This window comes from Rhinopithecus bieti, unplaced genomic scaffold (genome assembly GCF_001698545.2).
Source record: "Rhinopithecus bieti isolate Rb0 unplaced genomic scaffold, ASM169854v2 scaffold_82708, whole genome shotgun sequence".
In the NCBI taxonomy this organism is placed as follows: domain Eukaryota; kingdom Metazoa; phylum Chordata; class Mammalia; order Primates; family Cercopithecidae; genus Rhinopithecus; species Rhinopithecus bieti.
Genome location: NW_016830243.1, coordinates 39,765 through 52,270, shown reverse-complemented (window position 1 = coordinate 52,270; position 12,506 = coordinate 39,765). Strand labels below are relative to the sequence as shown.

Sequence of the window (12,506 nt, the reverse complement as noted above, 5' to 3'; positions counted from 1 at the left end):
GAGGGCCAGCAGGCATGTGCAAAGAGACAAAACATGAAGAGCAACTTCATTCTATAACAATCCACTCTTGCATTGTAATCCAGTCCCATGAGAGTGAGCACTCACTTTTGTGAGACAGCATTGATCTATTCATGAGGGATCTTCCCCCATGACCCAAACACCTCCCACTAGACCCTACCTCCCAACATTGCTGCATTGAAAACCAAGCCTTAGCATGTGTTTTGGTGGGAACATACTATATTCAAACCATAGCAGTCACTATGTATTTTTTCTAATTAGAATAAAATCAATAATGAATTTTATTTAGGCTAGCATACAGAATAATAACTTGCCTACCCTATTGCAATAGCCTTCTAACTTATCTCTCCTTTTCCATTCTTGCCTCCTAATATATTCTCTTCCCCCAAGCACTTAGAATAAATTCCAAATTCCCAACCTTAGCCTGTGAGATTCTACATGACTTTGCTCCAGCCTACATTTCCAACCTTACCTCTAGTTGACCTCCCCCAGGTTTACCCTAGGCACACTGACTTTTATTTCCTGGAACTCCCCAAGCTGTACTCACCCTGGGTCTTCATATTTGCTACCCCTTGCACCCAGAGACCTTACTGTTCTCCTTCCTCCAACATCCTCTTTACCTAAGTCCAGGTATTCTTTATTTTTCAGCTGAAATCTTACATCCTTAAGAAACCCTTTTCTGTTACCCTTCCCCAGACTAGGTTTGGTTCTCTGATATTCTCTAGGTACATGTTCTGTTTCTTCACAGCAACCATTGTAATTTGAACATAGATATTTGTGTGTTTGTTTGGTTATTGTTTGTCTCCCTTGCTACACTGTCTGCTTCATGAGAGCAGGGACCACATCTATATGCCCAGCACCTAATACAGTGCTAAGCATGTGGTGAGTGCTCAGTGGATATTTGTTGAAAGAATGCATAAATGAGTGAATGAATGAATAAATGAATTATTGAATCCCCACAAATGCCACCGGAGATTATGGAACAAAAAATGAGATAAAGGAGTTCATGAAGGAGATGTGTATGTAGCCTACACTATGCCACAATTGTGGCTTAACTTCCAGTTCTCCTGGTAATGGCTAAGATTCAGTAATAAATGCTGGCAAAATAAATTTCCCTTTGTATTCTCTTTTCTCCATTTGCTTTAGTGGACTATTCCTCTCTAAGGGAAGAAAGCACTGTGAATTAGTTTGAAAACGAAACAACAAAATAACTACTATAGTTGTTACTTCTGAAGCCAAGGACAGTGACTCAGGATGATTTCTAGATGGGTATAAGTCACTGAATCACATTTCATTGTTCTCAAAGCTGTTTCATTGTATAATTGATACGATACCACATAACCAAAGCCCAATTCAAGTTGGCTTGGATATGTTCTATCTCTTCTTCCGGGAACAATCTGTACACATTTAGTCAACTTGGGTACGAATAGTCTTTGTAATTAGGGCCAGGACATAGGAAAAAGATACATTTTCCACCAACTTTCTGTTTCTCTCTAGAGAAGAAAAAAGTACTGATTACTGTGATGGATAATTTTAGGTGTCCACTTGACTGGATTAAGAAAGGCCTAGAGGCCGGGCACGGTGGCTAATGCCTGTAATCCCAGCAATTTGGGAGGCCGAGGCAGGTGGATCACGAGGTCAAGAGATCGAGACCATCCTGGCCCACACGGTGAAACCCATCTCTACTAAAAATACAAAAATTAGCTGGGTGTGGTGGCGCATGCCTGTAATCCCAGCTACTTGGGAGGTTGAGGCAGGAGAATCACTTGAACCTGAGAGGAGGAGGTTGCAATGAGCTGAGATCGCACCACTGCACTCCAGCCTGGAGACAGAGTGAAACTCCTTCTCAAAAAAAAAAAAANNNTTTACTATTCTTAATATATAAGAAGGTTTTACAAATCAGTAAGAAAAAATTAAATACTCTAATAGAAAAATTAGCAAAAGACAAGAATAAATAGACCCCAAAACAAGAGCATAAATAGCCAATAAATGTATGATAAATTGTTCAGTCTCACTAAGTATGTCAAGGAATATAATTTGTAAAATGATAAAATGTTATTTTCCTTATTAAACTGTAAATCATTAAAAGGATGATATTATTCAGGGTTTCTTAGGGTATAGAGAAATGCTTACTAATATGAGCCGTTTGACAGGCAATTTGGTTAAATTTATCAAAATATTTAGAAATGTGCATATAGAGCAATTTCACTTCTAGGACTTTAACCTGAGGAATAAAATACAAGATGCGGACAAAGAGAATGTACAATAATGCTCATATCAGTATTATTCATATATTATTCATATAGAAGAAACAGAAATAATCATTATTGGATATTCAGACTTCATATATATATATACATATGAGACTTCAAACCATTTAAAATCATTGTTGTGGACACTATTCTGTGCCATCCATATTCTGCTTCAAGACAAAGGGCTTATTCTCCCAGCTACTGAGAGGGCTGCTGGCAGACAGCTCTCTGCTGTCATTCTTCTCTGGCAACCACCTTTGGCTGAAGAGAGTGACCTAACCTAAGGTTATGCCCCTTCCCGGGTGCAGTTTGCATTCAATGGCCAGTCGGTGCAGGAGTATAGTCTCAGCCTCCATGCTCCAAATGGAAACAATTCTGGAAGTTTATTCCAGATTCAGAGCTCCCCATGTGGTCTGCTAAGGCCTTGGCATGACTGCATCATAGCTCAACCTCTTTGTCCAATTTTGCTTCCTTTTCTTCTCCCCACAAGTGTTGATTCCAAGAGTACTCCCCAGTAAACTTTTGTCTGACTTGGAGTCTGCTCTCTAGGAAATTCAATGTATAACAACCGTGTTGAAGAATATCAACATGAGAAGATATTTGAAATGTATTGCTAAGTTAAGAAAGCACACCATCCATGTCCAGCAATATAGTCAACTAATTACTTTTGATATAAACTTCTATTAGCACAAGGTAAGATATACAAAATTTCTTTTAATTGAATAACTGAGCCCCTAATAAATAAGGGAAAACTCCCAAAAGCCAAAATGAGGAGAAAACTGAAAACCAGAGTGGTAATCTTGTGAAAGTTGTGGTTGCCCTGGTAAGGGAGTTTCAATTTTAACATCCACAGAGACAGAAGATGTCTTAGGCCATGGCCTATCATAAAGCTCAGATTCTGTGCATCTCGGCACAGGGAAACAACAAGGAATCTTATCTGTCTTTGTCTAAGCTTTAGGTGGAAGAAAAAAAATCCTCTGAGAATTAAAGCACAGGCCTGGAACTCAAATAGGGTTTCGGTTTCAATTTATTCTACCTGAATGGCCTGGGAACATTAACTCTGAGGTTTTCTTGGCAGAAGCAAAGGTAAAACTGCTCTGGAAGGATGCTCCCATAACAGAGACCACAAGAGATTTTCACAGATTTTTTTTAAGCCCCATGAAAAGGGATATCACAAAAAAAAAAATAAGAGTAAATTACCTACTATTGATATCAACAGAGGGCCGGGAAATACTGGGTAGAAAAGGGCAGTCCCCAGTGAGGGCCACACCCTCAAGCCTGGAGCCATGGCCCAAAGTGAGAACATGCATTCCTGTTTTCTTGTCTGAATGTTGCCTTTTCCAAAACCACCCTGGCTCACTTTGCCTCCCACCATCCTGTACCAGTAAAACCCTAGGCCCCACTGGCAAAGTGGCAGAGTAGCAGAGAAGAAGAGAAGAGAAGTAGCTGGATGTCAGAGAGAAGCAATCTGACTTCAGAGGAATGGCTTGATGGCAGGACCTCAGAGAGGAGTTTGTCCAGGGATGGCTGAGCTCCAGGGGAAGACCACCTTCCCACTCCATCCCCTTTTCAGCTCCCCATTCCACTGAGAGTCACTTCCACTGCTCAATAAAATCTTCCACATTCACCACTCTTCAATTCATTCATGCAACCTGATTCTTCCTGGACACTGGACAAGTGCCCAGGTGCAGGTGTAAGAGGCTGGCACACTGACCCTCCACTGACCTGTTTAACACTTAAGCTGTCTATGGATGGCAAAGCTAAAAGAGCACACTGTAATACATTCCTTCTGGGGCTCCAGGGGTCATGGGCAACCCCTAGACGCTGCTGCAGGCCTGCACAGAGTTCTGCTCAGGCCAGTTGCCCAGAAGTACTCATCCTGGCCTCTGCACTTCCTGACCTGTGTGCTCCCCCCTCCCACAAGGGGTTGAGAGCTGCAGGCTGAGTAAATGAGCCAACACCTTCATGAGTCCTGCGAAAGGGTAAAGGGAACTATCTCATTTCACTATGAGGGGAGTCAGTGGACATAATCACTGGCAAGATCAGAATCCTGAGAATTATTAAACTGGGGAATAGATTTGAGAAAATTACCCAGTATTAAGAACAAAGAGAGATGAAAATATGACAGAGGGTAAAAGACATGGAGGATAGAATGAAAGATTCAACTTTTACCTAAGAGGACTTCCAGAAGAAAATACAGAAAATGGGAGAAAGGCAATATTCAAGGAGATAATGGCTGAGAATTTTCATGGATTGGTGGAAGACTTAAGAAGTACAAGTGCCAAGTAAAAAAAATAAAATAAATCTATATCCAAACATATTATAGTCAAATTGTAGAACACAAAAAAAATAAAGAGAAAATCTTTAAAACTACCAGAGAGAAAAGACAGATTATCCACAAAACAACAACAAGACCGACAAAAGACTTTTACATTACAACAGTATAGGCTAGAATACAGATAAATAATATCTTCAAAGTTCTGAGGGAAAATAACTGTCTGAGAGAAATTCCCTGTCTGAGGGAAAATAACTGTCAACCTAGATTTCTAAACCCAGTTAAATTAGTATTCAAGAATGAGAGAAATAAAATATTTTCAGAAATTAAGTGAGAAAATAAAGAACTCCCTTTGCTAAGGCAAACACTAAAGTGTGTACATTCAGAAAGGAAGCAATGATGTGGAAAAGGATAGTGAAAAAAGATACTGGTAAACACATGGGTAAATCTAGACAAGCACTGACTGTTAAAACAATAATGATGATGAATAATTCGGTAACATACAAAGTGACAGAGGCGTGATTGGGTTAAAACTAAGTCCTTGAATTATTTTAGGGGAGGGTAGAACTACTGAGAAACTTTAGACATTTATGTTAAAAAAAACACAATATATAATTTTCAAAGCAGTAAGAGGAAAAAATATTTAAAATTGACCAATGGCAAGAAAGGAGGAAAAGAAGAATAAAAGATTAATCTCATGATAAAATGATATAAATACATCTACATGTATCATTAATCACAATAAAAGCAACTGGACTAAAACTTGTGACTTTAGACAGAATCTTGGTTAAATTTTAAAATCCCAGATTTAGCTACATGCTGTTAATAAAATCTTATCTAAAACATGGAAAACATGGAAAGTGATATAAAATAAAGTATGCCTGACAAATACTAACCAAAATGATACAGCCATGTTAATGGTAAACAAAACATACATTAAAACAACAATTATTAGGGTTAAAGAGTTTCACAGTCTATTGATAAAAGGAGTAATCCACTAGGAAGATATAACAATTCTAAATCAGTCTGTACCCAAAAATATAGCCTCAAAATATATAAAACAAAAATGGACAGGATTACAAGGAGAAACTGACAAATCTGTAATCAGTGGTAAATTTTAATATACCTATTAGTGTTGGCAGATAAAGCAGACCAAAAATGATCAAGAATGTAGAAGATGTGAACAACACAAAAAACTTGAATTGACATATGTAGAATTCAGTACCTAACAATTACACAATATTGTCTTTTAAAACACACAGATTATTTATCACATTCTTTTACCACAATGCAATACAATTAGAATTCAGGAAAAAAATAATGTTTTAAAAAGGAAATGACACTTGGAAATTAAAGTGGATTATAAAACCACCTGTGTGCAATATCAATCCCATTTTGAGAAAGAAATAACATCAAATGTTTACACATTTGAAAAAAAAGTTGGGAAGAGGCACCAAATGGTAACAGTGGGTTTATTTATGGTTTGTTGCCTTACAGGTGATTTTTAAATTTGCCTTCATTTTTAAAAGAGCTTTTCTTATTTTTAAAGTTTGCTGCTTGGAGCCCATGTCAAAGTGTTCTTATTCTGTTTTCAGTTGGCTATGAAGAGAATATCTGAGACTGGGTAATTTTATAATAAAGAGGTTTAATTGGCTCAAGATTCTGATGGTCAGAAGTCCAAAGAAGCTGGGCCCAGCCATGCTAACTTGGAATTCTGGAAGAGGGCCACGTTGCTGTTTCAATCTCACAAAGTGTAAAGGTGGGAGGGGCCCAGCAAGGCATTGTGCAAAAGAGACAAAAAAATGAAGAGGCAACTTCATTCTATAACAATCCACTCTTGCATTGTAAATCAGTCCCATGAGAGTGAGCCACTCACTTTTGGTTGAGACAGGCATTGATCTATTCATGAGGATCTTCCCCCATGACCAAACACCGTCCCACCTAGACCCCTACCTCCCCAAACATTGCTGCATTGAAAACCAAGCCCTTAGCCATGTTTTTGGTGGGAACATACTAATATTCAAACCATACGCAGTCACTATGTATTTTTTCTAAATTAGAATAATCATAATGAATTTTATTTTAGGCTTAGCCATACAGAATAATAACTTGCCTACCCTATTGCAATAGCCTTCTAACCTTATCTCTCCTTTTTCCATTCTTTGCCTCCTAATATATTCTCTTCCCCAAGCCACCCTTAGAATTAAATTCCAAATTCCCAACCTTAGCCTGTGAGATTCTACATGACTTTGCTCCAGCCCTACATTTCCAAAACCTAACTCTAGTTGACCTCCCCAAAGGTTTACCCTAGGCCAACACTGACTTTTATTCCTGGAACTCCCCCCAAAGCTGTACTCACCCCTGGGGTTTCCATATTTGCTACCCCCTTGCACCCCAGAGACCTTACTGTATCTACCTTCCCTCCCAACATCCTCCAATTTACCTAAGTCCCCAGGTTTCTTTATTTTTCAGCTGAAAATCTTACATCCTTAAGAAACCCTTTTCTGTTACCCCTTCCCCCAGACTAGGTTTGGTTCTCCTGATATCTCTCAGGTACATGTTCTGTTTCTTCACAGCCAACGCATTTGTAATCTTGAACATAGATATTTGTGTGTTTGTTTGGTTATTGTTTGTCTCCCTTGCTAACACTGTCTGCTTCATGAGACAGGGACCACATCCTTATGCCCAGCAACCTAATACAGTTGCTAAAGCATGGTGGTGAGTGCTCAAGTGGGATATTTGGTTGAAAGAATGCATAAATGAGTGAATGAATGAAATAATGAATTATTGATCCACAAATGCCCACCGGAGATTATGGAGACAAAAAAATGAGATAAAAGGAGTTTCATGAAGGAGATGTGTTATGTAGGCCTACACTTATGCCCAATTGTGGCTTAAACTTCCAGTTCCTCCTGTATGGCTAAGATTCAAGTATAAATGCTGGCAAAATAAATTTCCCCTTTGGTAATTCTCTTTTCCTCCAATTTGGCTTTAGTGGACTAATTCCTCTCTAAAAAGGGAAGAAAGCACTGTGAATTAGTTGAAAACGAAACAAACAAAATAACACTATAGTTTGTTTAGCTTCTGAAGCCAAGGACCCAGTGACCAGGATGAATTTCTAGAATGGGTATAAGTCACTGAATCAAACATTTCATTGTTCTCCAAAGCTGTTCATTGTATAATTGGATACGATACCACCATAAAACCAAAGCCCCAAATTCAAGTTGGCTTGGATATGTTTAATCTCTTCTTCCGGGAACAATCCCTGTACACAAATTTAGTCAACTTGGGTACGAATAGTCTTTGTAATTAAGCCAGGACATAGGAAAAAGATACATTTTCCACCAAACTTTCTGTTTCTCTCTGAGAAGAAAAAAGTACTGATTACTGTGAATGGAATAATTTTAGGTGTCCACTTTGACTGGATTAAGAAAGGCCTAGAGGCCCGGGCCACGGTGGCTAATGCCTTGTAATCGCCAGCATATTGGGGAGGCCCGAGGCAGGTGGATCCACGAGGTCAAGAGATCGAGACCATCCTGGCCCAACACGGTGAAAACCCATCTCCTCTAAAATACAAAAATTAAGCTGGGGTGTGGTGGCGGGCCATGCCTGTAATCCCAAGATACTTGGGGGGAGGATTGAGGCAGGAGAATCCACCGTTGAACCTGAGAGGAGGAGGTTGGCAATGAGAAAATGAGATCGCACACTAGCCAACTCAGCCTGGAGAAAAAAGAGTGAAACTCCTTTCCTCAAAAAAAAAAAAAAAAAAAAAAAAAAAAAAAAAAACCACTTGGTAAAAGTATTATTTTCAGTGTGTCTGTGAGGATGTTTCCAGAGAAGATTATTAGTATGTGAGTTTGAGTGGACTAGGTTGGGAAGATCTGCCCTCAATGTAGGTGGGTACCATCCAATTTGCTGGGGTGCAGAGAGAACAAAACAGAGAAAAGGCAAATGTGTTCATCCACCTTGCTGTACCTGAGATACACTCTTCCTCTCCTGTCCTTGGACAACAACACCAGGCTCCCAGCCTTTGGACACAAGCACCTCCCCTCCTCACCCCCATCCCCTCCAGTTCTCAGGCTTTCGACCTTGGACTGAGAGTTACACCACTGGCTTCCCTGGTTCTGGAACTTGTGAATTTGAATTGAGCCACTACCAGCATCCCAGGGTCTCCAGCTTGCAGACAGCTTGTTGTGGGACGTCTCAGCCTCCATAACTGGGTAAGCCAATCCTCCTAATAAATTCCCTTCCATATATCTCTCTCTATCCTATTGATTCTGTGTTTCTGGAGACCCCTGACTAATACAATTACTGCTTAGACTTGCCCCATAGCTTAAATTTGGGGCATCAACTTAAATTTTTAAAATATAGCCTTTTAAAAAGATGCTAAAAAAGCAAAGTAGGACGCTCTTTAGGTCCTGCAACATTATGGACCTAAATTCACAGACACTAGCTTATTTCAGTTAATCCCACCCTCAACTTTTGCCCCCACAGAAGAAAGTCGTGTTGGTAGCTTAAATGTCAAATTCTCTGTAAGAGCTTAGTGTTCTAACACAACCATTTTTTTCCCCCAAAATCTCAGTCTTTTCATTCTATTTCATCATTTCATCTAGTCACAAACTAGATGCTTGGTAGTTGTACATATATAATTAACTCTAGAAAATATCTGCTAGAGTATTTATTCCCTTAATAGTTCATATAGAAGTGATGAACATCTTTTCATTGTTCATCTTTTCAAAATTTATTCCTTGGTAAATCCACAGTTCCACAATAATGTATGAAGCAAAGTCACACAAGCTTTATAATTTATTCATAAATAATTCTGAAATAAACAGTACAGTATAGAAGAAGGAGAGGACATTGAGACAATTCCTAAAATAGATAATGTCCATTTAAGAAGAAAGATAGGAAATGGGAGCAAACAGAATTTGTAAATGTGCCACACTTTTCTTTATATTTATTTTAAAGTCAAGGATTTCAATTGACTACGTATAAACACAGTACCCAAAAAGTCAATGCTAACAATTATTAGTGCATATAAAAAATGTTTTTAACCTAACTATATCCAAGCATTAAAAGCACAACTGAAGAAGCCAAATAATACTGTCTGCTCAAAAGTGTTCCTTACTCAAGTAAATATGTTGATAGTACAGTACATCAAACTATTTATTACCTGCATATTCCAGAACAATAGTGAGAGCCTAAACAGAGAACACTGTAAATCATTTGATCAAATCAATGAAAAAGCAACCAAATAAACTTCTCTGGTAATAATAATGACCAATTGCTATGCAACTGATTGTATCATAGCGTAAGTGTAAATAATTAGTATAAGTTTTTCAGACTACTGAAATAAGTGGACCAACCATTTCATGATCATATTTCAATTATGTAATTGACCATGAAATATTCTAACTTTTTAAACCTGTAAATATTCTACTCAGCTATCACTATAAAATGGAATAGTTTATTTATATGAGAAAACATATTTCCTTTTTTTGCTTGCTTTTGAGATGGAGTAGCTGGGATTACAGGCATCTGTCACCACGCCCAGCTAATTTTCGTATTTTTATTAGAGAAGGCGTTTCGCCATGTTGACCAGGTTGGTCTCGAACTCCTGACCTCAAGTGATCTGCCTGCCTCGGCCTCCGAAAGTGCTGGGATTACAGGCATGAGCCACTGTACCCGGCCAAGGAAACATATTTCCTAACAGAGTAATAGAAATTACTGTAAATGGTCACAATATCACTAGAATTGAATTTTGTCCCTTTCCAAAATATGTCAGAATAATAAAGAGAATATAGAAAACAATCTTTTTTTTCAAAGTTTTTTAATTGTTACCAATGCCATTTTACCACTTTTTATCTTTTTCATGCAGTTTCAGAAGAAATTAGCAATACCTAACTCTCTTTTCATAGTCATGGTGATTTCAAGAGTTTCAGTCTCCGGGATATAGAATGCCTTGGCACTGGCACATTCCACCAGCTCAGGAAGAGTTATCAAAAGCTTCCTAAAAAACCAACAACAAAATAAAACCTTAGCTTCTTAAAATGATGTATCACTTTCAATAAGACAATCACAAACAACATATGCCACTAGAATGTTAGAAACCAACCCCCCCCCCAATATTTAGATAGTGTAAATATTGGATCAAAACTATGCCTAAATAATGCAAATAGTATACCAGTTTTTTTGGACTTAAAATCCGAGCAGTTGTTTTGGCTCCCCTATTTTCTCTGAATTGACCTCATTTTACATAGTCTCAGGCTATGTTTACAGGCATAGAAATAGAACTATGCAACTTTTAAGTTTGCTGGACAGATCTGTTGCCACTCATACTTATGTATAGTTGGAATATGGCCGACGGATACAAATTTGAAAACTGGAATGGCTCTATAACATTTCTGCTAACATAGATTTAAGCAGAGTCTCTACCATGGGTGTAGTGTTTGAAACTGAGGCTGGGAATGATTTCAATACCAAGTCAATGAAAGTGCTTCTCTCTCCTTACTTCTGATTCTTTCTACTACACATTGACAAAACTTCCCTGTGATAGATTGCTAGGTTTATTTTGTGGTTTATGGTTCAGTTGCTGGATAGTTTTATGCTTTAGATACATTGCTGGGATGAGACATCCATAATTCTGCTGTATTGGCATGAATCTAAATTATGCATAGGGTCAGCACATGCTGGTTTTGGAAGAAAATTAAATGCATGAAACACTTGCTACCTCGCATTTTCAGTAGAGAAGGTCTGAGTATCTCTATAAAAGGTGGACAGGATGCTCTTTTAGAAGGTATAATATCCAAATAAGTAAAGGAATATGGTATTTTTAGGGGCACTTACTGGGTTCTTGAATTGAGAACTAGTATGTATTTGAAAACAAAACGCTTGAAAATCAATTCCTTCTTTATTCCTTTGCAAAAACCTAAGTTCAGAAGACTGGGTTCATTAAAAGTATTTATTACACATTTATGGAACCTGAAGGATAAATTTTCTGTGACTCTTGTTCCATTCCATGTGGGGTAGGAGAAACACTTCACCTGAATACGTTGCCATTAAGTGGCAATGCATTTTAATGTAGACTGTAATATTTGGCATCTCAGAAAAAAAAAGTGAGTGCAAAAACCGTTTAGAGTCCATCCTTTAAAGCTGTTTACAATATAGGTTGTGCTAGACTTAGATTTCCTTTATACTTTATTCTATAAATGATAATATATTCACTTTTAAAAGAAAGCAAAGCTTAGTATTGTAGCTTCATTGCACTAAAAGACAACTATCAATCAGCTGAAGAAGGAGTTCCAATGATAATGTGCACTTCTCTGTCCAGAGAGAAATAAATTCAAAAGAGACAGTTAGTGGCCATTGGAATGATCCATCTACGCCTGCATTTCTGTCTAGTTCTAAGTAGTATGGCTTCACATAATAAAATGTTGAACAATAGAACTGTACAACTGATTTAGGCTCTTAGGAGAAGGGAAATATTTTCGTCGCCTGTTTTATTGTCTTATTGTCTGTACTGGGATTTATATTTAAACAAAATAAAAATTCTCCAAATACTTATCCATGTACAATTCACTGAAGGACAGAAATGTATCTTATCTCAGTGCTCCCTTAGTGTCTAGTGGAAGACTTTATAAATGTTGAGTGAATAAATAAATGAATGAGTGAGTAAATAAATGAAGCAAGTATTCAGGTCACCACAAAATAACATTTGAATAATTACCATAGATTAGTACTATAAGATATGAACAAACATTTAAACCCAATACCTCTACTTTTACATTGACAATGTATTTGCATTTTCAGAAGTTATAGTCTAGGCAGTGATCAAAGATTCATCCAGTGTTAATTTTCATTAGAAATTAAATGCAAACAATAATACATGAATGTAAATACAAAAAAAAAAATCTCTACAGTGAACTCAAGTTTAGAGACTTACATGCTTATATTTATATTAG

The 12,506-nt window shown here is 37.7% G+C and overlaps 1 protein-coding gene across 1 annotated transcript in view; it reads right to left on the bottom strand.

Annotated features, from left to right (window-relative positions):
- Positions 1-9,476: 9,476 nt before the first annotated feature.
- The window catches only part of DNAAF6 (dynein axonemal assembly factor 6), a gene marked incomplete at its 5' end in the record, with an annotated part of 31,433 nt that continues 28,403 nt past the window's right edge, over positions 9,477-12,506 (bottom strand). The window contains one exon of the mRNA XM_017865328.1: positions 9,477-10,555. Coding sequence (XP_017720817.1) covers positions 10,426-10,555 — 130 coding nt within the window. The remainder of the gene's footprint in view (positions 10,556-12,506) is intronic.